Raw genomic sequence first — 24,007 nt, forward strand, 5'->3', positions numbered from 1 at the left:
GAAGGAGGGCTCAGTTATATTGGGTTTAGTTAAACGAGGGGGCTCAGATGTACGGGGGTTCAGTTACACGTTGAATGAGGTTCAGTGAAACTGGGGTTCAATTGCACCTGGGGTTAGATGCACGAGAATTCAGTTATATCGATTCATTTGCACGGGGTTTAGTTGCACGAGGGCTCAGTTGCACGCATATCCGAAGGACTATGGACTTTCTAACGGTTTCAAAATTCATTAGCAAATTTTAAAAGCAATTGCATTGTAGAACAAAGAATCAGCGTCTTGAGTTTAAAGGTAATAAAAAGGATTAATAAGATTTCTCACATATTCACAAGATCTACTTGAAAACGAAATATGATTTTGTATTTATTGTACATATTAAAAAATAACATCAACTTGAAAAATAACATTTCAATGCCTGAAATTAGAAGAATTTAACCGAATACAGGCATAAGGTTTATTTTGGGAGAGGCAAGAGGAGAAGAGAGCAACTATTTAATAATTAAAAATTCTCTAAATGGTTATGGAGAGCACTTATCGGTTCCAACAAAATTGTTAGCAATGACCCCTTTAAGTCGCTTTTAACGATAGATTTTTTTTTCAATTTAAACATTAACTACCGTAAGAAATGTTTTTGCCTTGTTTTAAGAACCCTTTCTTTCAGGCTACCTTAAAGCCTAATAAAGATTGCCAATACATACTACCTTTGAAATATTTAAGAAAACTACATGTCTATATTAGAATATCTCCTACTGAGCCAAGAGAATGTCTGTAGGGTTCCTAGGAGGTCACAGTCTAGCCTTGTCAAAGTATCGTAATTTTTTTTTACTTAATACATTACTCAATATTAATACATTTTATACATTTTACTTAATACATTTTTACTTACCTTACTTTCTTCATCAAAGTAATGGCTCACAAAAAGAGAGCCAACTGCCGTACCAAGAAAACCTGTCAAATCGACACATTTTTTCCATCTACTCACATCTTTTTCAATGCCACTCAAACTTTTTGAGAATTCTCTCTCCTTTTCTATGTACCTTTCGTCAAGAAATTTTACTAGTTTTTGTAACACTCGCCAAATAACGTAATTCCAAATTGTCCTAAAAATGAAATTATTATTAACGTTCTGTGGAGCTTTCGGAATTTAGGTACATTTTTGGGGGGTTCCCATGCTTGGCCTTCATTTGGCGACAATCCCAGTAGCGTACTTTTTTATTTTTTGTCAACATTAAAATCTAACATTATTTTTGGCTTGTAGTAGAGGACCTTAGATTCTGGGTTTATCCAAGCTGCTTTATTCTTGGATGTAAAGAGGGTATCTGATTCCTGAACACATGATATTTTTCTTCAAAACTTGGTCACTTCAGAGAAAGAGTAACTGATATGTTTTTGTCTCATTCTTGTCTTTCAAGCAACAGCTTTTAATTGATGAGAACCTTCTATCCGACCTTGAATTTGAATTTTGAGCCTCATGAGGGTTTATCCTGGGCCCAACACCATTTTTCATATTTATGGTCTTTTTTATACAATGAAAATGTACATTCCAATGTTTTGTTGCCCACTAGATACCAGTAGGATACCGATGAAAACCTAGTTTGATTTGCCGATGACGATGCTTTGTCTACGCTAGCACTTGACCAAACTTCGGTCAAAACAAATCTTCTTGCTTTATATCAGAGACTTCTTTATGGTAGGATTTGAACTACTTGGTTCTTTATTTTACCGAAGTTAGAAGTTAAATTAACAGGAATCTGGGTATTTTCCGCAAGCTGAAGCACACACTTCCTGGAACGATCCTACAGCTTCTTTTTCCCCACTCCGACTCAATCAGATGTTTCTTATTGTCATCATCATAAGCATGTCTACTTTGTAGTCACATTTACGTAGCAGAAAATCATAGGCAGTGCGCTAGCGCTGCCTAAGTAAAGAACGACTTGGCCATAATGTGTTTTTTTTCATTCTTCGACAGGCACTTGGTATTGAAGTTGTCGTAGAAACTTCGAAAAGGGCTCATTCGATTGGGCTAAAACTCTTTTTAATAGTAGAAAGTGATTGGAGGGCAACTAACCCCTCCCCCCACGCCCATCATTCCCCCAAACACATCCAATAAAAATTTTGAGGTAGCTATTTTGTTCAGCGTATTTGATTTCCAGATAGAAAATATGTTTTTGAGGAGGACACTCCCCCACAGCCCTCAGGACAAGGGTTTTAAGTTATGCCCTGGGGGCATATAAGGTTTTTATAGAAGGCGTTGTCGTATAAACTTCAAAAAAAGGCTCACTCGATTGGAAATTCAAAGGGCTAATGACCTTTTTAATAGTCGAAAGCGATTGGAGGGTAACTAGCCCCCCCCACGCCCATAATTTCCCCAAACACATCCAATCAAAATTTTGAGATAGCCATTTTGTTCAGCGTTGTTGGTTTCCGGATAGAAAATATCTTTTTGAGGAGGACACTCCCCCAAAACCCTCGGGGCAAGGGTTTTAAGTTATGCCCTGGGGACATATAAGGTTTTTATAGAAGGTGTTGTCATAGAAACTTCAAAACAGGCTCATTTGATTGGAAATTCGAAGGGCTAACACTCTTTTTAATAGTCGAAAGTGATTGGAGGGCAACTAACCCCTCCCCCCACGCCCATCATTCCCCCAAACACATCCAATAAAAATTTTGAGGTAGCTATTTTGTTCAGCGTATTTGATTTCCAGATAGAAAATGTGTTTTTGATGAGGATACTCCCCCACAGCCCTCAGGACAAGGGTTTTAAGTTATGCCCTGGGGGCATATAAGGTTTTTATAGAAGGCGTTGTCGTAGAAACTTCAAAAAAAGGCTCATTCGATTGGAAATTCAAAGGGCTAGTGCCCTTTTTAATAGTCGAAAGTGATTGGAGGGTAACTAGACCCCCCCCCCCGCCCATAATTTCCCCAAACACATACAATCAAAATTTTGACATAGCCTTTTTGTTCAGCGTAGGCTAGTTGATTTCCAGATAGAAAATATTTTTTGAGGAGGACACTCCCCCAGAGCCCTCAGGGCAAGGGTTTTAAGTTATGCCCTGGAGGCATATAAAGTTTTTAAAGAAGGCGTTGTCGTTGAAACTTCAAAAGGGGCTCATTTGATTTCAAATTCAAAGGGCTAGTACCCTTTTTAATAGTCGATAGTTATATGAGGGCAACTGACCCCCCTCTTACGCCCACCTATTCCCAAAACACATGCAATCAAAATTTTTAGATATCCATTTTGTTCAACGTAGTTGAAAGTTTTGGAAATTAGGTCTTTAAGGATGACAACCCCTCCCCCAACCGCCCGCATGGCAATGGTTGTAAGTTATGCCCTGGCGGCATATAAAGTTTTTAATGAAAGGCAACTAGCCCCCCCCCCGTGCCCATCATTCCCCCAAACACATCCAATCAAAATTTTTAGACAGCTATTTTGTTCAGCGTAGTTGATTTCCAGATAGAAAATATGTTTTTGAGGAGGACACTCCCCCACAACCCTCAGGGCAAGGGTTTTAACTTATGCCCTGTGGAAATATAAGGTTTTTATAGAAGGCGTTGTCGTAGAAACTTCAAAACAGGCTCATTCGATTGGAAATTTCAAAGGGCTAGTGCCCTTTTTAATAGTCAAAAGTTATTGTAGGGCAACTAGCCCCCCCCTGCCACTCATTCCCCCACACCCCTCCAGTCAAAATATTGAGATAGCCATTTCGTTCGGCTTAGGCTAGTTAATTTCCACATAGAAAATATGTTTTTGAGGAGGACACTCCCCCACAACCCTCAGGGCAAGGGTTTTAAGTTATGCCCTGGGGGCATATAAGGTTTTTATAGAAGGAGTTGTCGTAGAAACTTCAAAACAGGCTCATTCGATTGGAAATTAAAGGGCTAGTGCCCTTTTTAAAAGTCGAAAGTTATTGGAGGGCAAATAGCCCCCCCCCACACCTATCAGTCCCCCAAACACATCCAATCAGAATTTTGAGATTGCCATTTCGTTCAGCGTAGGCTAGTTGATTTTCAGATAGAAAATATTTTTTTAGGAGGACACTCCCCCACAACCCTCAGGGCAAGGGTTTTAAGTTATGCCCTGGGGGCATATAATGTTTTTATAAGAAGGAAGTGTCGTAGAAACTTCAAAAGGGGCTCATTCGATTGGAAATTCAAAAGACTAGTGCCATTTTCAATAGTCGAAAGTGATTGGAGGGCAACTAGCCCCCCCCGCGCCCATCATTCCCCCAAATACATCCAATCAAAATTTTAAGATATCCATTTTGTTCAGCGTAGTGGATTTTTACTTAGAAAATATGTTTTTGAGAAAAACACTCCCCCACGACCCACGAGGTAAGGGCGGTAGTTTATGCCCTGGGGGCATAGGAGGTTTTTATAGAAGGCGTTGTTTATGACACTTCAAAAAAGGCTCATTCGATTGGAAATTCAAAGGACTAGTGCCCTTTTTAATAGTCGAAAGTGATTGGAGGGCAACTATCCCACCCCCGCCCACGCCCATCATTCCCCAAAACATATCCAATCAAAATTTTAAGATGGCCATTTTGTTCAGCGTAGTTGATTTCTAGGTAGAAAATATGTTTTTGAGGAGGGCACTCTCCCACAACCCTCAGGGCAAGGCTTTTAAGTTATGCCCTGGGGGCATATAAGGTTCTTTTAGAAGTGTTGTCGTAAAAACTTCAAAAAAAGCTCATAGTCGAAAGTGATTGGAGGGCAACTAGCCCCCGCCCCCCCGCGCCCAGCATTACCCCAAACACATCCAATCAAAATTTTGTGAAAGTGATTAGTGATATTTTTGTTGTTGTTGTTGTTTAGACCAGGGCACTTCGTATCGAGGGAATTGTCGTGGGAACTTCGAAAGGGGCTCATTCGATTGAAAATAGAAAGGGCTGATGCCCTTTTTAATAGTCGAAAGTGATTGGAGGGCAATTAATCCCCCTTCAACTCCCACGCCCACCCTCCCATTTGCCCATTATGTTTAAAAACAAAAGTGTTGCCTTAAGATTAAATCAAAATACACTGTGATAATGCTAATTCCCAATAAGGCATCTCAGCAGTATCCCAAGAACGACTGAGGGTATTATGTTCAAACTTTCGGGGCTATTCCTGCTCTTGAAATTTAACCAAATCAAAATAGCGAAAGTGTATCCAAGCTTTCAAAGAAAGTAAACAGATTTTTTTGCGAATGGTATCAAGTTTTCCATTTCAGGTCAACAAGAGGAGGTATGAAACTAAATTGAACAGTACTATTTGTGTCCAGATTTTTAAAAGGGTATATGTTGTTAAGAATTCCTGAAAATTTTTCTCCAGCATACAAATAGCAGGCCAAACAATAAAGTCTTAAAAAACGAAAAGATTTAAAGTGTTATTTTATTTTCCCTGAAAAAAACTATGTCAATACAAGTAGAGGAGGGGGTCCGACTCCGAACAGATCACCACGTGGTTTATGGTTTTCTCAGTGAGAATGAAAAAACAAGAATGTTCTCTCTTGAAAAACAATGAATTTTGTCACATTTATGGGTGTTGTCATGGATGGTTATGTGTGGTGGTAGATTTATTTGATGTTGGTCTTGGATGTCAACATCAATTTATGGATGTTTAATTGTTTTTGACAGTGAGAATTGGAAAAACAGGAACTTTTTCACATATATTGATGTCATAAGCAATTCATGTCTTTTTTATGGTTTTTTCAGGGAGAATGAAAAAACAGGAATTTTTTCACATTTATTGATGTCAACAGCAATACATGTCTGTTATATGTTTTTCTCAGTGATAATTTGAAAAAACTGGATGTTTTATGGTTTTTGACAGTGAGAATTTGAAAAACAGGAATTTTATCACATTTATGGATGGTTTTATGGTTTTTGACAGTGAGAATGAAAAAACAGGAACTTTCTCACTTTCATGGATGTCAACAGCAATTTATGTATGTTTCATGGTTTTTGTCAGTGAGAATGGAAAAACAGTATTTTTCTCACTTTACTGTCAGTCATTAATCAAATTGTTTCCGGGCAAAGTTTAGTAATGTCTGACAGGTACTGCTCCAGGACTAGATCCAAGTCATTAATGTCTTTGCCTCGGGAACAGTTCTACTGGTCGAACTCCAAAGGATATTAATAACCACATGCCATGGAAACAATTAGGCAAGAAACATCTTAGAGATGAATTGTTTTCGCGCGCGAGAAGGTTTCCTATTAATTTGAAATGCGTTAGCACAGAGATGCCAATAACAAAGGAACACGCTGAATTTATGTTTAGGGATTATTTGGGCGAAACTGTTTTAGACAGGTTATGGAACTATTTCGGCGAAACAGATAGAGACATTTTAAAAGAAGATTTTTGAAGAGATTTTAGAAGAGAATTTAAAGGTGAAACTCTGTGGTCGTTATAATACACAAGTTTCATTTGAACAGTGTTGTGAGGTCCTCTAACCCAACCCCAAAGGGTTCCATTCCTCCTACCCCAACCCCGAAGGAAGCCCCCGGTCCTCAAAGGCCCCCCCAAGCTCCCAAAGGCCCTCCACCGGTCCCCAAATGTCCCCCAGGCCCCCAACTGCCCCCCGGACACTCATAGGTCTCCCAAGCTCCCAAAGGACCACCGGCGCCCCCAAAGGCCCACTCCAGACCCTCAACGGCCATCCCCGGGCCCCCCAAAGGCCCATCGAGTTCTCAAAAGACCAACAGGGTCCCAAACGCCCTCCCCCGGTCCCCCAATGTCCCCCCGGCTCCCCACTGGCCCCCGGACCTGCAAAGGCCCACCCCCCGCCCCCCCAGGGCCCCCGGGCTCCCCAACGCCCCAACGGGCCACCCCTGCCCCCCCGAGCCCCCCCCGGCCCCCCCCACCCCCAAATGCCATCCTCGGACCCCAAACCCCAGCCCCTGGCCCTCAAAGGCCCCCCCGAACTCCCCAGCGACCACTAACCCTCAAAGGGCCCACATATCATCAAAGACTCTCCCCGAACCCCCGTCTTTCGTGGATATGTATTTTATGAAACCTATGAGTTGGGAGTTGTAGCTTGCTAATTCAGCCGTTTCTGAGATAAGGTTTAATAGTATTTCATAGGTGAATTTTGTCAGAAACCAATATTTGGGGGTGAGTAGTTTGCTTTTTCAGGCTTTTATGAGCTAGGTTTCTTAGCCTTTCGTTGGTGTGTGTTGACTGAAACTTATGATTTGGGATATGTAGTTTGCTATTTTTTACTTTTCTGATTTGTATTTCTTAGTCTTTCTTAGTTGTGTGTTGTCTGAAAACTATGATTTGGGATGTGCAGTTTGCTATTTTCGAATTTTCTGAGATAGATTTCTTAGCCTTTCATAGGTATGCGTTGTCAGAAAATTATGATTTGAGATGTATAGTTTGCTATTTCAGGCTTTTTTGAGCTAAGGTGTTCTAGTATTTCATAGGTGAATGTTGACTGAAACCAATAGTTTGGGATGAATAGTTTGCTAGTTTTGACTTTTCTGAGCTAGATTTCTTAGACTTTCTTATGTGAGTATTTACTGAAACCGATGATTTGTGATCTGTAGTTTGCTATTTTTGACTTTTCTGAGATGGATTTCTTAGTCTTTCACATGTGTGTGTTCTAAGAAACCTATGATTTGGGGTATGTGGATTGCTACTTTTTACTTTTCTGAGCTGGATTTCTTAGCCATTCATAGGTGTTAGTTGTCTGAAACCTATACATTGGGATGACTAGTTTGCTATTTTTGACTTTTCTGAGCTAGGTTTCTTAGCCGTTCATAGGTGAGTGTTGTCTGAAACCTATGATTTGGGATATGTAATTTGCAATTTCCGACTTTTCATAACCGGATGTCTTAGTCTTTCGTAGGTGTGTGGTGTCTGAAACCTATGATTTGGGGTGTGTGGGTTGCTATTTTTTTTACTTTTCTGAGCTGGATTTCTTAGCCATTCGTAGGTGTGTGTTGACTGAAACCTATGATTGGGGATGGTTAATTTGCTATTTTTGACTTTTCTGAGCTAGATTTCTTAGCCTATCATATGTGTGTCCTTTCAGAAAATTATGATTTGGGAGGTGCAGTTTGCTTTTTGGACTTATCAGAGCTAAAATTCTTAGTCACTCATAGATGTTTATTGTCTGAAACTTTAAGTATGGGATGAATAGACTGCTATTTCAGATTTGTCTGAGCTAATGTCTCTTAGTTTTTCTTATTTGAATGCTGTCTTAAAATTATGATTTAGGATTTGTAAATTACTATTTCGCGATTCTCTGAGCCGAATTTCTTAGTTTTTTCATTGATATATAGTGTCTGAAACCTCTGAATTGGGATGTGTAGATTGCTATTTTTGACTTTTTTGAGCTAGGTTTCTTATCATTTCATATGTATATGTTGTCAGAAAATTATGATTTGTGATGTGTAGTTTGCTATTTCAGGCTTTTCTGAGCTAAGGTTTTCTAGTATTTCGTAGGTGAATGTTGTCTGAAACCATTAGTTTGGGATGTGTAATTTGCTATTTCCGACTTTTAATAACCGGATTTCTTAGTCTTTCGTAGGTGTGTGGTGTCTGAAACCTATGATTTGGGATGTGTGGGATTGCTATTTCAGGCTGTTATGAGTTGGATTTCTTAGTCTTACATAGGTGTGTATTGTCTGAAACCTATGATTTGGGGTGGGTTAATTGCTACTTTTGACCTTTCAGAGCTGTATTTATTAGCCTGTCATAGGTGTTTGTTGTCTAAAAAATATAGATTGGGGTGACTAGTTTGCTATTTTTGACTTTTTTTAGCTAGGTTTCTTAGCCATTCCTAGGTGAGTGTTGTCTGAAACCTAGAATTTGAGATGTTTAGTTCGCTATTTCAGACTCTTCATAACCAGATTTCTGAGTCTTTCTTAGTTGTGTGATGTCTGAAACCTATGTTTTGTGGGTGTGTGGGTTGATATTTTCTTACTTTTCTGGGCAGGATTTCTTAGCCATTCGTAGATGTGTGTTGACTGAAACCTATGATTTGGGATGATTAATTCTCTATTTTTGACTTTTTCTGAGCTATATTTTTGAGACACTCATATGAGTGTGTTGTCTGAAAATTATGATTTGGAAAGGAAACGAAAACTTACATGCACAAAAAAACTTAAATTCACACAAAAACTTTCACACACACACACACACACACAAAACAAAAACACACACACAAAAGAAAACACACACCCACACTAAAACAATTACACACACACAAAAACAAAAACACAAACACACACACACACATACAAACACTAACACAAGATCACAAGAAAACACTCACACACACGCACACAAACTAACACACACACACACTCACAAAAATTACACATACACAAAAGAAAAAATAAACACACACGACAAAACTTACACACACAAAAAATTACAAAAGAAAACTAAAAATAACACACACACACACACTAAAACTAACACACACACTACAAAACATACACACACACAAACACACACAAACTAACACACTCACACAAACACAAAAATAAACACAAGCACACGAAAAATAAAATGAACAAACAAAATAAAACTCATAAAAAAAATAAAAAAAAAAAAAAAAAAAAAAAATCACACACACACACACACAATAAAACTCACACACACACACTCAAAAAATTACACACACACAAAAACAGACACACAAAAACAAACACACATAAAAACAAAAATAAACATGAACACAAAAAAACTCAAAAAAACCATCGAAACCCAATACACACACACAACCTAATACACACACACACACACACACATACACAAAAACACAAACGAGCACAAGCAAACTCTATAACACACACACACACACACACAAAAATTACACACACACACACGACCAAAAAAACACAAACCCCACAACACACACAAACAAACACACACAAACAAACATACACATACACAAACATACACACACACACACAAAAAACTTACACACACACACAAAAAAATACACACCAACACATACACACAAACAAACACAAAAAAACTTACAAACAGACAAAACAAACTAATCAAATCATTAAATCTAGAAGAATCAAAAAAAAATTCAGACACACACCAAAACATTAACACACGCACAAAAACTTAAACACACAAAAAATATCTTACACACACACACACGAACACTAACACACACAAGCAAACACTTACAAACACACACAAAAACTTACACACACACACACACACACACACACAAACAAATACAAGCACACTAAAACTTACATTCACACAAATACTTAGACACACACAATAGATAAATAACACAAAATAGAAAAATCATAAACACAAACTATATTAGACTAAAACAAAAAAAAAAACACACACAAACAAAAACAAACACACACACTCACAAACAAACACACACACACAAACACTCACCCGCACCAAAACTAACACACACACACACACACACACACAAACTTACACACACACACACAAAAACTCACACACACAAGAAAAAACATAAAAACACAAACACTAAAACACACACAACCATAAACACACAAACAAACACACACACACACAAACAAAAACACACAGACACTTACACACACACAAAAACACACCAACACACACAAAAACAAAAAAAAACCATAACAATATTAATTAAAAAAAAATAAATTTATAATAAAAAACACAAATTACACACACACACAAACACAACATAACTCTACCCATAAAATACACACACACACAAAAACATACACACACACACACGAAAAAATACACACACACGCAAACACTTACACACACACACAAAACTTACACACACACACACACACACACACACAAAAACTTACAAAATCACACTCACACTTACAATCACAAAAAAATTTATACACAAACACACTAAAAATTAAACAAACACTAAAAAAATAACACACACACAATCATAGACACAAACAAAATTACACACACACACACACAAACAATTAAAAAATTAATAACACAAATACACACACACGCACAAACAAAAAAAACAAAACACCAATACACACACACACACACACACACAATCAAATACACACACACTCACACAAATACACACACACAAAAACTTACACACACACACACACACACAAAAACTCACACACACACATACACACGAAAAAAATCTCACAAACGAATACACACACACACACTTACGAAAACACATTCTCACATGTACCTACACACACACACACACACACACACACACACACAAAAACATAAAAAAGAAAACACACAAAAACTTGAAAACACACAAACAAAAAAACCCACACATACACACTCACACACACACAAACATTCACACACACACACACACACCCAGAAATACATAAACACATAGATACACTAAAATACATACATTCATAAATAATATAATACTCTCTATCATTCTCTCTAACTTACACACTCTCTTACTATCTCACTCATGCTATCTCACGCTTTCACACCCCCATACACACACTCACATGCACACACCCGCATTCACACACTTGCACACACAAATACAAACACACAAATACACAAAAACAAACAAACAACCCTGAAACCAACCCCACACCCACCACCACGCCAACACAAAAACACACACCCCCACCCACACACCCACACCCTCCCACACACACACACACAACCCCCCCCCCCCCCCCCCACAAACACATACACATAAATATTCACACATACATATACACTCTGTCGGAGAGGCACGCACGCTCATTCTCACTTACCCATCAAAAGAAACACATACGCGACAACTCACACTCACACAAACTCACCCACACCCACAACCTCCCACCACAACCCCCACACACAAAAATAAACAACCCCCCCCACACACCCACAAACACACATACACATCAATAAACAAAAATACACACACACATACAAAGGATCATACACATCAAAATACACTCACACCTACACAAACTCATACACTCACCTATTCTCTAACCTTCTCTAACATCATAACTCTCATACACACACACTACTACACACACACATCCTAACGCACGCACAATCATTAATACACACACACATACATACACACACAAACTCTAATTCCTACACTCACTCATACTTACACACACACAAACTCACACAAACACATACACAATCTCACATTCACACACACACATACACACACATACACACACACAAACACACACACTTTCTAATACACACATAATAACAAACAAACAAACAACAATGCAAACACAAACATAAACACTCCCCCCCACACCCACACCCCCCCAAACACACAAACACACACCCACACACACACCCACACACACACACACACACATAGACACCTACACACAAACATACACAGATACACACACACACACACACACAGAGACACACACGCAATCACATACACACATAAACATACACACACAACTATACACACACACACACACACACACACACACACACACATACATAGACCAACAAATACACACACACACACACACATCCCTAAAAAAATGCACGCCAAATCATACACACACACATACAAACCCAAACATGCTATTCAGTTAGGTTAGGTTAGCCCCGGAACTAATCACGGAGTATCTCTTAGGGGCGAGGAGAGACATGCAAAAGAGATGTATCATAGTCGGTTAGGTTAGGTTAGATTAGTTTAGGTGAGGTTAAGTTAGCTTAGGCTAGGTTAGCCTACGTCAGTACGCTTATAGGTTAGGTTAGGTTGGCTTAATGTCGGGTAGGCTCAGTTAGGTTAGATTAATTTAGGTTAAGTTAGGTTAGGTTAAATTATTTTACGTTAGGCTAAGTTAGTATAGGCTATGTTAGGCTACGTAAGCGCGCGGACGTAGGCGAACCTAGCCTAACCTAACTTAGCCAAACCTAAATTAATCTAACCTCTCCTAACTTAAACTAACCTCACTTAATCTAACCTAACCTAACTTAACCTAACCTAACTTAATCCAACCTAACCTAACCTATATGCGCGCTTACGTAGGCTAACCTAGCCTAAGCTAACTTAACCTAACCTAACTTAATCTAACCTAACCTAACCTTTGTGTAAGTTTTTGTGTGTATATGCTTTTGTGTGTGTTTTTTATTTTTTTGTGTGTTTGTGTAAGTTTGTTTGTGTGTGTGTGTGTGTATGTATGTATGTGTGTGTTTTTGTGTGTGTAAGTGTGTGTATGTGTTTTTTTGTGTGTTTCTTTATGTGTTTTTTTATGTTTGTGTGTGTGTGTGAGTTTTTGTGTGTGTTAGTTTTGGCGTGTGTTTGTGTAAGTTTTGTGTGTGTGTTTTTTTATTTTTTTGTGCGTGTTAGTTTTTGTGTGTGTGTGTGAGTTTGTGAATGTGTGTGTAAGTTTTTGTTTGTTTGTGTGTTTTAGTTTGTGTGTGAGTATGATTTTGTGTTTGTAATTTTTTTCGTGTGTGTTTAAGTGTTCGTTTTTTTGTGTCTTATTTATTTTGTGAATGTAAGATTTAGTGTGCATGTGTTAGTTTTTGTGTGTGTGTGTGTGTGTGTGTGTGTGTTTTTTTGTGTGTGTGAGTTTGGGCTTGTTGGGTTAAGTTTTCGTGTTTTTTTTTTTTTTTGTGTTTTTGGGGTTTTTATTTTGTTTGCGTGTTGGTTAGTTTTTTGTGTGTGTGTGTAATTTGTTAGGTGAATTTTATTTTTTTTTTTGACATAATTTTTGTTTGTTAGTGTTTAAGTTTGTGTGTGTGTTTGTTTTTGTGTGTTTATATTTTAGTTTTTGTTTTTTTTAGTTTTTGTTTGATTTTTTTTTATTGTTGGTGTTTGTGTTTGTGTGTTTGTTTTTTTTTGTGTTTTTGTGTTTGTTTTTGTGTGTGTGTTTTAGTTTTCGTGTGTGTGTGTGTAAGTTTTGTGTGTGTTTTTTTGTGTTTGTGTTTGTTTGTGTGCGTGTGTGTGTGTAAGTTTGTGTGTCTGTGTGTTTGTTTTTTTGTACTTTTTTTTTTTTGTGTAAGTTTTGGTGTGTGTGTGTGTGAGTTTTTTTTGTTTTTATGTGTAAGTTTTTGTGTGTGTTTGTGTGTGTGTGTGTGTATTATGTATTTATTTTTAATTATATGTAGTTATATTTTTAGTTATAGCTTTTTTTTTTTATATTGTTTTTATTGTGTTGTTTTTTTGTGTAAGTTTTTGTGTGCTTGTAAGTTTTTGTGTGCTTGTAAGTTTTCGTGTGCATGTGTTTGTTTTTGTGTGTGTGTGTGTGTGTCACTGTGTATTTGTGTGTGTGTTTGTGTAAGTTTTGGCGTGTGTGTGTTATTTTTTGTGTGTGTGTATGTGTGTAAGTTTTAGTGTGCATGTGTAAGTTTTTGTGTGTGTAAGTTTTGGCGTGTTTGTGTAAGTTTTCGTGTGTGTATGTGTAAGTTTTGTGAGTGTGTGTGTGTGTAAGTTTTTGTGCGTGTGTGTGTGAGTTTTTTGTGTTCATGTGTAAGTTTTTGGGTGTGTGTGTGTGTGTGTGTGTGTGTAAGTTTTTGTGTGTGTGTAAGTTTTGGCGTGTGTGTGTGAGTTTTCGTGTGTTTGTGTGTGTGTGTGTGTGTGTGTGTGTGTGTGTGTGTGTAAGTTTTTGTGTGCATTTAAGTTTTTGTGTGCATGTAAGTTTTCGTGTGCTTCCCAAATCATAAGTTTCAGACAACACACTCCTATGAGTGGCTAAGAAATCTAGCTCAGAAAAGTCAAAAATAGCAAATTAACCATCCCAAATCATAGGTTTCAGTCAACACACACCTACGAATGGCTATGAAATCCTGCTCAGAAAAGTCAAAAAATATCAACACACACACCCCCAAATCATAGGTTTCAGACATCACACACCTACCAAAGATTAAGAAATCTGGTTATGAAAAGTCAGAAATAGCAGATTACATATCCCAAATCATAGGTTTCAGACATCACTCACCTATGAACGGCTAAGAAACCTAGCTCAAAAAAGTCAAAAATAGCAAACTAGTCATCCCAAACTATATGTCTCAGACAACAAACACCTATGAAAGGCTAAGAAATCCAGCTCAGAAAGGTCAAAAGTAGCAATCCACCCACCCCAAATCATAGGTTTCAGACACTACACACCTATGAAAGACTAAGAAATACAACTCAGAAAAGCCTGAAATAGCAACCCACACATCCCAAATCATAGGTTTCAGACACCACACACCTACGAAAGACTAAGAAATCCGGTTATGAAAAGTCGGAAATAGCAAATTACACATCCCAAACTATTGGTTTCAGACAACATTCACCTACGAAATACTAGAAAACCTTAGCTCAGAAAAGCCTGAAATAGCAAACTACACATCCCAAATCATAATGTTCTGACAACACATACCTATGAAAGGCTAAGAAACCTAGCTCAGAACAGTCGAAAATAACAAACTACACATCCCAAATCATAGGTTTCAGTAACTACACACCTATGAAAAGACTAAGAAATCCAGCTCAGAAAATCCCGAAATAGTAATTTACATATCCTAAATCATAAGTTTCAGACAGCATTCACCTACGAAATACTAAGAAACATTAGCTCAGAAAAGTCTGAAATAGCAAACTATTCATCCTAAACCCGAAGTTTCAGACAACAAACATCTATGAGTGACTAAGAATCCTAGCTCTGAAAAGTCCAAAAAGCAAACTACACCTCCCAAATCATAATTTTCTGAAAGGACACACATATGATAGGCTAAGAAATCTAGCTCAGAAAAGTCAAAAATAGCAAATTAACCATCCCAAATCATAGGTTTCAGTCAACACACACCTACGAATGGCTAAGAAATCCAGCTCAGAAAAGTCAAAAAAATAGCAACCCACACATCCCAAATCATAGGTTTCAGACACCACACACCTACGAAAGACTAAGAAATCCGGTTATGAAAAGTCGGAAATAGCAAATTACATATCCCAAATCATAGGTTTCAGACAACACTCACCTATGAACGGCTAAGAAACCTAGCTCAGAAAAGTCAAAAATAGCAAACTAGTCATCCCAAACTATAGGTTTCAGACAACAAACACCTATGAAAGGCTAAGAAATCCAGCTCAGAAAAGTCAAAAGTAGCAATCCACCCACCCTAAATCATAGGTTTCATACAACACACACCTATGAAAGACTAAGAAATCCAGCTCAGAAAAGTCAAAAATAGCAAACTACATATCCCAAATCATCGGTTTCAGTCAACACACACCAACGAAAGACTAAGAAACCTAGCTCAGAAAAGTCAAAAATAGCAAACTATTCATCCCAAACTATTGGTTTCAGTCAAAATTCACCTACGAAATACTAGAAAACCTTAGCTCAGAAAAGCCTGAAATAGCAAACTATACATCCCAAATCATAATTTTCTGACAACGCATACCTATGAAAGGCTAAGAAATCCAGCTCAGAAAAGTCGAAAATAGCAAACTACACATCCCAAATCATAGGTTTCAGACACCACACACCTATGAAAGACTAAGAAATCCAACTCAGAAAAGTCAAAAATAGCAAACTACATATCCCAAATCATAAGTTTCACTCAACACACACCAACGAAAGGCTAAGAAACCTAGCTCATAAAAGCCTGAAAAAGCAAACTACTCATCCCAAACTATTGGTTTCAGACAACATTCACCTAGGAAATACTAGGAAACCTTAGCTCAGAAAAGCCTGAAGTAGCAAACTACACATCCCAAATCATGGGTTTCAGACAACACACATCAACGAAAGACGGGTGCTCGGGGAGAGCCTTTGAGGGTCTGTGGGTCCCTTGAGGGTCGGTGGTCCTTTGGGAGCTCGGGGGGACCTTTGGGGACCGGGGGATGGGCTTTGGGGGTCCGGGGATGGCATTTGGGGGTCTGGGTGGGCCTTTGGGGGTCTGGGGGCACTTGAGGACCGATTGGTCCTTTGGGAGCCCGGTGGACCTTTGGGGGCCGGGGGAGGGCCTTTGGGGGTCCGGGGGCCAGTTGGGAGCCTGGGGGACATTTGGGGACCGGTGGAGGGCCTTTGGGACCCTGTTGGTCTTTTGGGAACTCGATGGGCCTTTGGGGGGCCCGGGGATGGCCGTTGAGGGTCTGGGGTGGGCCTGTGGGGGCGCCGGTGGCCCTTTGGGAGCGTGGGGGACCGTGGAGTGGCCGGGGGGCCAGTTGGGGGCCGGGGGGCCATTTGGGGACCGGTGGTGGGCCGTTGGGAGCTTGGGTGGCCTTTGAGGACCGGGGGCTTCCTTCGGGGTTGGGGTAGGAGGATTGGAACCCTTTGGGGTTGGGTTAGAGGACCTCACAACACTGTTCAAATGAAACTTGTGTATTATAACGACCACAGAGTTTCACCTTTAAATTCTCTTCTAAAATCTCTTCAAAAATCTTCTTTTAAAATGTCTCTATCTGTTTCGCCGAAATAGTTCCATAACCTGTCTAAAACGATTTCGCCCAAATAATCCCTAAACGCAAATTCAGCGTGTTCCTTTGTTATTGGCATCTCTGTGCTAACGCATTTCAAATTAATAGGAAACCTTCTCGCGCGCTAAAACAATTCATTGCTAAGATGTTTCTTGCCTAATTGTTTCCATGGCCTTTGGTTATTAATATCCTTTGGAGTTCGACCAGTAGAACTGTTCCCGAGGCAAAGACATTAATGACTTGGATCTATTCCTGGAGCAGTACCTGTCAGACATTACTAAACTTTGCCCGGAAACAATTTGATTAATGACTGACAGCAAAGTGAGAAAAATACTGTTTTTCCATTCTCACTGACAAAAACCATGAAACATACATAAATTGCTGTTGACATCCATGAAAGTGAGAAAGTTCCTGTTTTTTCATTCTCACTGACAAAAACCATAAAACCATCCATAAATGTGACAAAATTCCTGTTTTTCCCATTCTCACTGTCAAAAACCATAAAACATCCAGTTTTTTTCAAATTCTCACTGAGAAAAACATAAAACAGACATGAATTGCTGTTGACATCCATAAATTTGACAAAGTTCCTGTTTTTTAATTCTCACTGAGAAAACCATAAAACAGACATGAATTGCTGTTAAATAAATAAATGTGAATAAATGTGACAAAGTTCCTGTTTTTCAAATTCTAACTGACAAAAACCATAAAACATCCATAATTTGATGTTGACATCCGAGAAAAACATCAAATAAATCGAACAACACACATAACCATCCATGAAAACAACCATAAATGTGACAAAATTCATGGTTTTTCAAGTGAGAAAATTCCTGTTTTTTCATTCTCACTGATAAAACCATAAACCACGTGGTGATCGTCGGAGTCGGACCCCCTCCTCTACTAATACAAAACGAACAGAAATTAAATAAAAAAGCTTTTTCCACAAAATAATTTTCTCAAGGAAAAGTAAAGAACTCCATTAAACAAAACATTAGCAAAAAGAAATCAAATAATCTACCAAGCGTGAAACTACCACAAATCAGCATCGATAAATAAATGAAACCCAACACGAACAGAAATTACAATAAATAACCGAGTCAAACTCAAAACGAGCAGAAATTAACATAAGTTGGGCTCAAAACCCTTATGCCTTCCCAAGGCCAGAACAAAATTTGCACTTTACTAAAAAAATACAAATGAATGTGCATTGTCAGTTCAATATACATATACTGATATTTAGTAATCAAATTGTTGATATTATTTGATTTATTAAAGTTATAAAAGTAAAAACATTTATATTTTGTCAGTAAACTGCAAATTTTGTTCTGGCCTTGAGAAGGCATAAGGGTTTTGCGCCCAACTTATGTTAATTTCTGCTCGTTTTGAGTTTGACTCGGTTATTTATTGTAATTTCTGTTCGTGTTGGGTTTCATTTATTTATCGATTCTGAGTTGTGGTAGTTTCACGCTAGGTAAATTATTTGTTGTTTAATGGAGTTTTTTAGTTTTCTTTAAAAAACTTATTTTGTGGGAGAAGTTTTTTTAATTAATCAAACAGTTCGTGATAACGAACTGTAAGTAACGTGGTAACGAACGAACGACCCGGCTCAATAGTAACTGAAACTCTAAAAACTAGAATTTTGATACCCATAGATACATCAATACAATTATATTTTTTTGCTGATTTGAAATATATAAGTTTCAATAAGTTTAGTTCGACCCATCAAAAGTTACGCGCCTGAGAAAATTTGTCTTATTTTCGAAAAAAGGGAGAAACACCCCCAAAAAGTCATAGAACTTTAATAAGAATCACACCATCAGATTCAGCGTATAAGAAAACCCTACTGCGGAAGTTTTAAGCTCCTATCTGCAAAAATGTGGAATTTTGTGTTTTTTGTCAGAAGAAAGATCACGGATGCGTGTATATTTTTTTTTTTTTTTGTTAGTTGTTTTTTTTTTATTTTCCCAAAGGTGATCGTATCGATCCAGTAGTCCTAGGATATCGTGAGAGGGCTCAATTGAACGGAAATTAAAACTTCTAGTGCCCTTTTTAAGTGACCAAAAAAAATTGGAGGGCAACTTGGCCCCCTCCCACGCTCATTTTTTCCCGAAGTCACCCAATCAAAATTTTGAGATAGTCATTTTGTTCAGCATAGTCGAAAATCTAATTAATATGTCTTTGAGGATGACTTAATCCCCCACAGTTCCCGAGGAAGTTATGAACTTTGCCCATTGTTTACATATAGTATACGTTAATGGGAAGTGTAAAGACGTTTCAGGAGGGATCTTCTTATGATGGGGAATGGGGTGTCGGAGGAGGGGTTACGGGGGAGGATCCTTCCATGAAGGATGTTTCCTTAGGGGAAGGGACATTTCTATGAAGGGGGCGCTGGATTTCCCAGCATTTTTTGAAAAACGATCAGAAATTAAATAAAAAAACTAGTTTTTTCAACTGAAAGTAAAGAGCAACATTATAACTTAAAACAAACAGAATTTACTACGTATATAAGGGGTTCGCCCCCTAGTCAATACTCCCTAATATACGAAATAAAAACATACGAATATAGAAATTCGTTACGTAAGTTAATTCGTAAGTTACGTCTGAACAAAATTTCGAGAAAGCCAATTAGCCAAAAAAAGGAAAATAAATATACAAATTTCGTTTTAATTATTTATGTACGGTGAGCCAAAATCAAAGCTGCATTAATTCAAAAACGTTCAGAAATTAGCTTAAAAAAAAAACAAGTTTTTTTTAACTGATAGTATGTAGCAACGTTAACTTAAAAAGAAGAGAAAGTATTCCGTATGTGAAAGGGGCTGACCCCTCCTCAACGCATAGCTCTTTACTCTAAATTTTTTCATGGTTTTAAAAAATAAAGTTGTGAGACAGTATCAAACTTTAGCGTAAAGAGCGAGGCGTTGAGGAGAGGACAGCCCCTTTCATATACGGGATAATTTCTGTTCGTTTTAAGTTTTAATGTCGCTCCTTACTTTCAGTTAAAAAAAACTTGTTTTTTTAGTTAATATCTTGAAGAGACGGCCAGACTAGTTGTGAAGCTTGCAAATCCTCTTCTGTTAAATCCTTCTTAAATCTTAGATTTTTTACATCCTTGCATGTGCTTCTTTTACTTTAGCTCATTGCCTTTACTTTAGTCTCGTATTTTTGTGTCCGACAGCTCGCCATATTGCCCACGATACTTTGAGAACATAAGGGTTCGATGTGATTTTAACTCTCTAGTGGCATCTACCAGAGTATGGTGTACCCCTCGGGTTGTTTTTATGGCATTGGGCTGTCATTCCTTTGCAATTCAAACGCCTAATGGTTGAATTCTTAAAGATTAACTCAATTAAGAATCATTTATTGATAATTACATTATTATTCCTCCTATTGTGACTCTTTCTTCTTTCTATGTATGTGATGATTGATTTTTTTTACTAAATTCAGTTGGTTATAGATCAAGCCGGTTAAATGACTTAGTTGGTTATGAAACCACGGTGGTACATAAGCCGGGCTTGGTACTTAAGCTGGGCCAGCTTGTATAAAACAAAATGGGTAGTAATATATATTGTATTTCTTATTGGTTGTAAGAGGGTGGTGTCACTTTTATTTTTTTATTTTATAGCCTACGTGTTTTTTGTTGCTGTCATTTTTGCCAAATTTGTTGAGCCCCGCATCGCATGATGCGGTTAGCTGGTTAATGGTGAACCATTGAGCTGGTTAATGGTGATAATTAGGTGATAATTGGCATTAGGCTATTTTTCTTTTTTGAGCAATTCCAAGAATATTTGATGCTTGAAATAGAGGTAGCTGTGGTTTCGACATGAAGTTTAACAATCAAGATTTTGCTAGCGCATAGAATGAATCGTTAGGATGAAGTATGAAAAAATTAGTTTTCTATCCTAAGACATTTAACAAAAACTAAACCTCGTCACCAAAAATTTTCACGAGTTTTGTTTTAGCACCCGCCAATGGCTTAGACTCAATTTGGTGAGTTCCCATGTTAAAAATAAGAATATTTACCCGTCAAATTGTATAATTTCGAATTTTCTGGAAAACAAAATCTCATCACTAGCATTAAGGTATTTTCGAAGACCATGCTACCTTTCCACGACGTATAAATAATAGTTCAATAGGGAAAATCCTATTATTAGACCGTGAACCCCAACAAAATAATCTCCTGAATATAATCTATTATATTCCTGACTTTTATATTTTAAAATAAAAATGTCATTAGACTTATAATTATTATATTTTTTATTATATTTCTGCTTTAAACTAAAAAATATACCAAAAAAAGCAAAATTTATCACTTAATAACAAAATACACAAAGTGCGCTCCTAGTGGTACCAGGTTACGTTTTTGAGGATAAATACCGTTGTTACTAAGTTTGCCTTAAAAAACAACAATTATGTATAGAATATAAATTTTGAAGAATAACATTGACTTTCTTTTTAGATGTTAAGCGGGGTTTTTATTATTTACTATTCTGGAGTTATGGCTCGATATGTCAGCTTTTTAGCCAAAAATTTGAATTAGCCAAAAAAGTTCCAATTTGTTTCTGAATTTTCTCAAAGAAGTGAGGAAAAATTCAAGTTGTCTTCTGAAATTTCCACAGAAGGGAAACATGTTAATGTTTACTTGACATTTTTTCCAATGAAGAGAAAAAAGTTGAACTTCGACTCTAAATATTCGGTAGAAGATAGAAAAAATACAGTTTAGTTCTGACTTTTCCTAAGAAGAGTGAAAGTTCCACTTTAGTTCGGAATTTTCTCAACGAAGAGAAAAAAGTTCAAGTTCTCTTCTGAATTTTTTCACGGAATAGAAAAAAGTTACATTCGATTCCGAATTTTTCCAGAGAATAGAAATAGTTTAAGTTCAATTCTTAATTTTTTCAGAGAATAAAAAAAAGTCTCACTTCACTTGTAAATTTTCTCAGTGAAGAGAAAGAAGTCTCACTTCACTTCTGAATTTATGGTAGAAGATGGAAAAAGCTATACTTCGACTCTGATTTTTTCTAAAGAAGAAAGAGTTCCACTTTAGTTCGAAATTTTCTAAGCGAACATAAAAAAAGTTTGAAATTCTCTTTTGAATTTTTTAAATGAAAGGACATAACTTTCACCTGTGACGTTTCGAGAGAAGATGGAAAAATTTTTGTTATAATTCTGAATTTTTTCCATTTTATAAAAACAGTTTTATTTCAGCTCTGAGTTTTATCAAAGCAATAAAGAAAACGTAAAGTTCTTTCCTGAATTTCACATAGAAGTGTAAAATTTTAATTTTCAACTGTGAATTTTTTTTTCCAATTTATAGAAAGATATTAAACTTCAACTCTGAATTTTTGGTAGAAGAAAGAAAAGTTGCACTTTAGTTCTGAGTTTTCCTAAGAAGAGAGAAAGTTCCATTTTAGTTTAGAATTTTCTCAACAAAGAGAAAAAAGTTCAAATTTTCTTAAGAATTTTCTGAAGGAAGAGGAAAAAGTTACATTTTAATTCCGCATTTTTCCAAAGAATAGAAAAGGTTCCAGTACAATTCTAAATTTTCTAAAAGAAAAAAGAGAAGTCTCACTTCACTTCTTAATATTTCCAGTGAAGAGAAAGAAGTCTCACTTCACTTCTGAATTTTCAGTAGAAGATGGAAAAAGTTATAATTTGACTCTGAATTTTTTCCGAAGAAGGAGGAAAAAAGTTATTCTTTTGTTCTGAGTTTTCTCAGAGAAGTGAAGAACGAAGATAAAAAAGTTTCACTTCTGTTCTGAATTTTTCAAGGAAGAAAAAAAGGCCAACTTCTCTTCTGGATTTTTCCGTGGAAGTGAAAAATCCTAAGGTACGATTCTGAATTTTTTCTTGAGAAGAGAAAAAAGTTACACATCAGTTCTGAGTTTCCTCAAAGAAGAAAAAAGTTCCACTTAAATTATCCATTTTCTCAAAGAAGATAAGAAAAGTTCAAGCTCTCTTCTGAATTTTTCAGAAGAATAGAAAAATGTTACGCTTCAATTCTGATTTTTTTCAAAAATGAGAAAAAGATGTACTCCGGTTCTGTGCTTCACCAACAAAGATAAAAAAAAGTTCAACTTTTCTTCTGGATTTTTCCATGAAAGTGAAAAAAAAGTTAAGGTTCAATTCTGAATTTTTTCCAGAGAAGAGAAAAAATGATAAAATTCAATCCTGAGTTTCCCCAACAAGGGAAGAAAGTTACAGATCAGTCCTGAGTTCTCTCAAAGAAGACAAAGTTCCACTTAAGTTCTGAATTTTCTCAAAGAAGAGAATAAATGTTCGAGTTCTCTTCTGAATTTGTCCTGGAAGATAAATGTGAAACTTGCATTCTGAATTTTTCCAAAGAAGAGAAAAATGTTAAACTTTGATTCTGAATTTACTCAAAGAAGAGAAAAAGATTAAGTTCTGTTCTAGATTTTTTCGAAGAAGAGAAAATGTTACAGCATCAAATACAGCACATTAAAGAACCTTAGGGTGAAGGTTTCACACGTCTATCCACAAGAAATGTAAAATTTCTTTCTTTTTTATGAAAATACGTAAAAATGAAAAATTCAATATAATAAGATTGGTGTATGGGTGCTAGTAGTCAAACAACTTCTCAATTTTGTGAAGAGTCAGGGCCGAAAATGTTAGAAAATCTTGGTTGTTTACTGCATCAGTGAAAAATCTTTGAGAATTTTGCCTCTA

The 24,007-nt window shown here is 37.0% G+C and overlaps 1 protein-coding gene across 1 annotated transcript in view; it reads right to left on the reverse strand.

Annotated features, from left to right (window-relative positions):
• LOC148949541 (neprilysin-1-like) overlaps positions 1 to 24,007 on the reverse strand; it is a 205,334-nt gene that overhangs the window by 46,681 nt on the left and 134,646 nt on the right. The window contains exon 9 of the mRNA XM_089093571.1: positions 884 to 1,097. Coding sequence (XP_088949697.1) covers positions 884 to 1,097 — 214 coding nt within the window. The remainder of the gene's footprint in view (positions 1 to 883; positions 1,098 to 24,007) is intronic.

The sequence above is a fragment of the Artemia sp. Qi Xiang Cuo genome, chromosome 8, assembly GCF_049724085.1.
Source record: "Artemia sp. Qi Xiang Cuo chromosome 8, ASM4972408v1, whole genome shotgun sequence".
NCBI lineage: Eukaryota > Metazoa > Arthropoda > Branchiopoda > Anostraca > Artemiidae > Artemia > Artemia sp. Qi Xiang Cuo.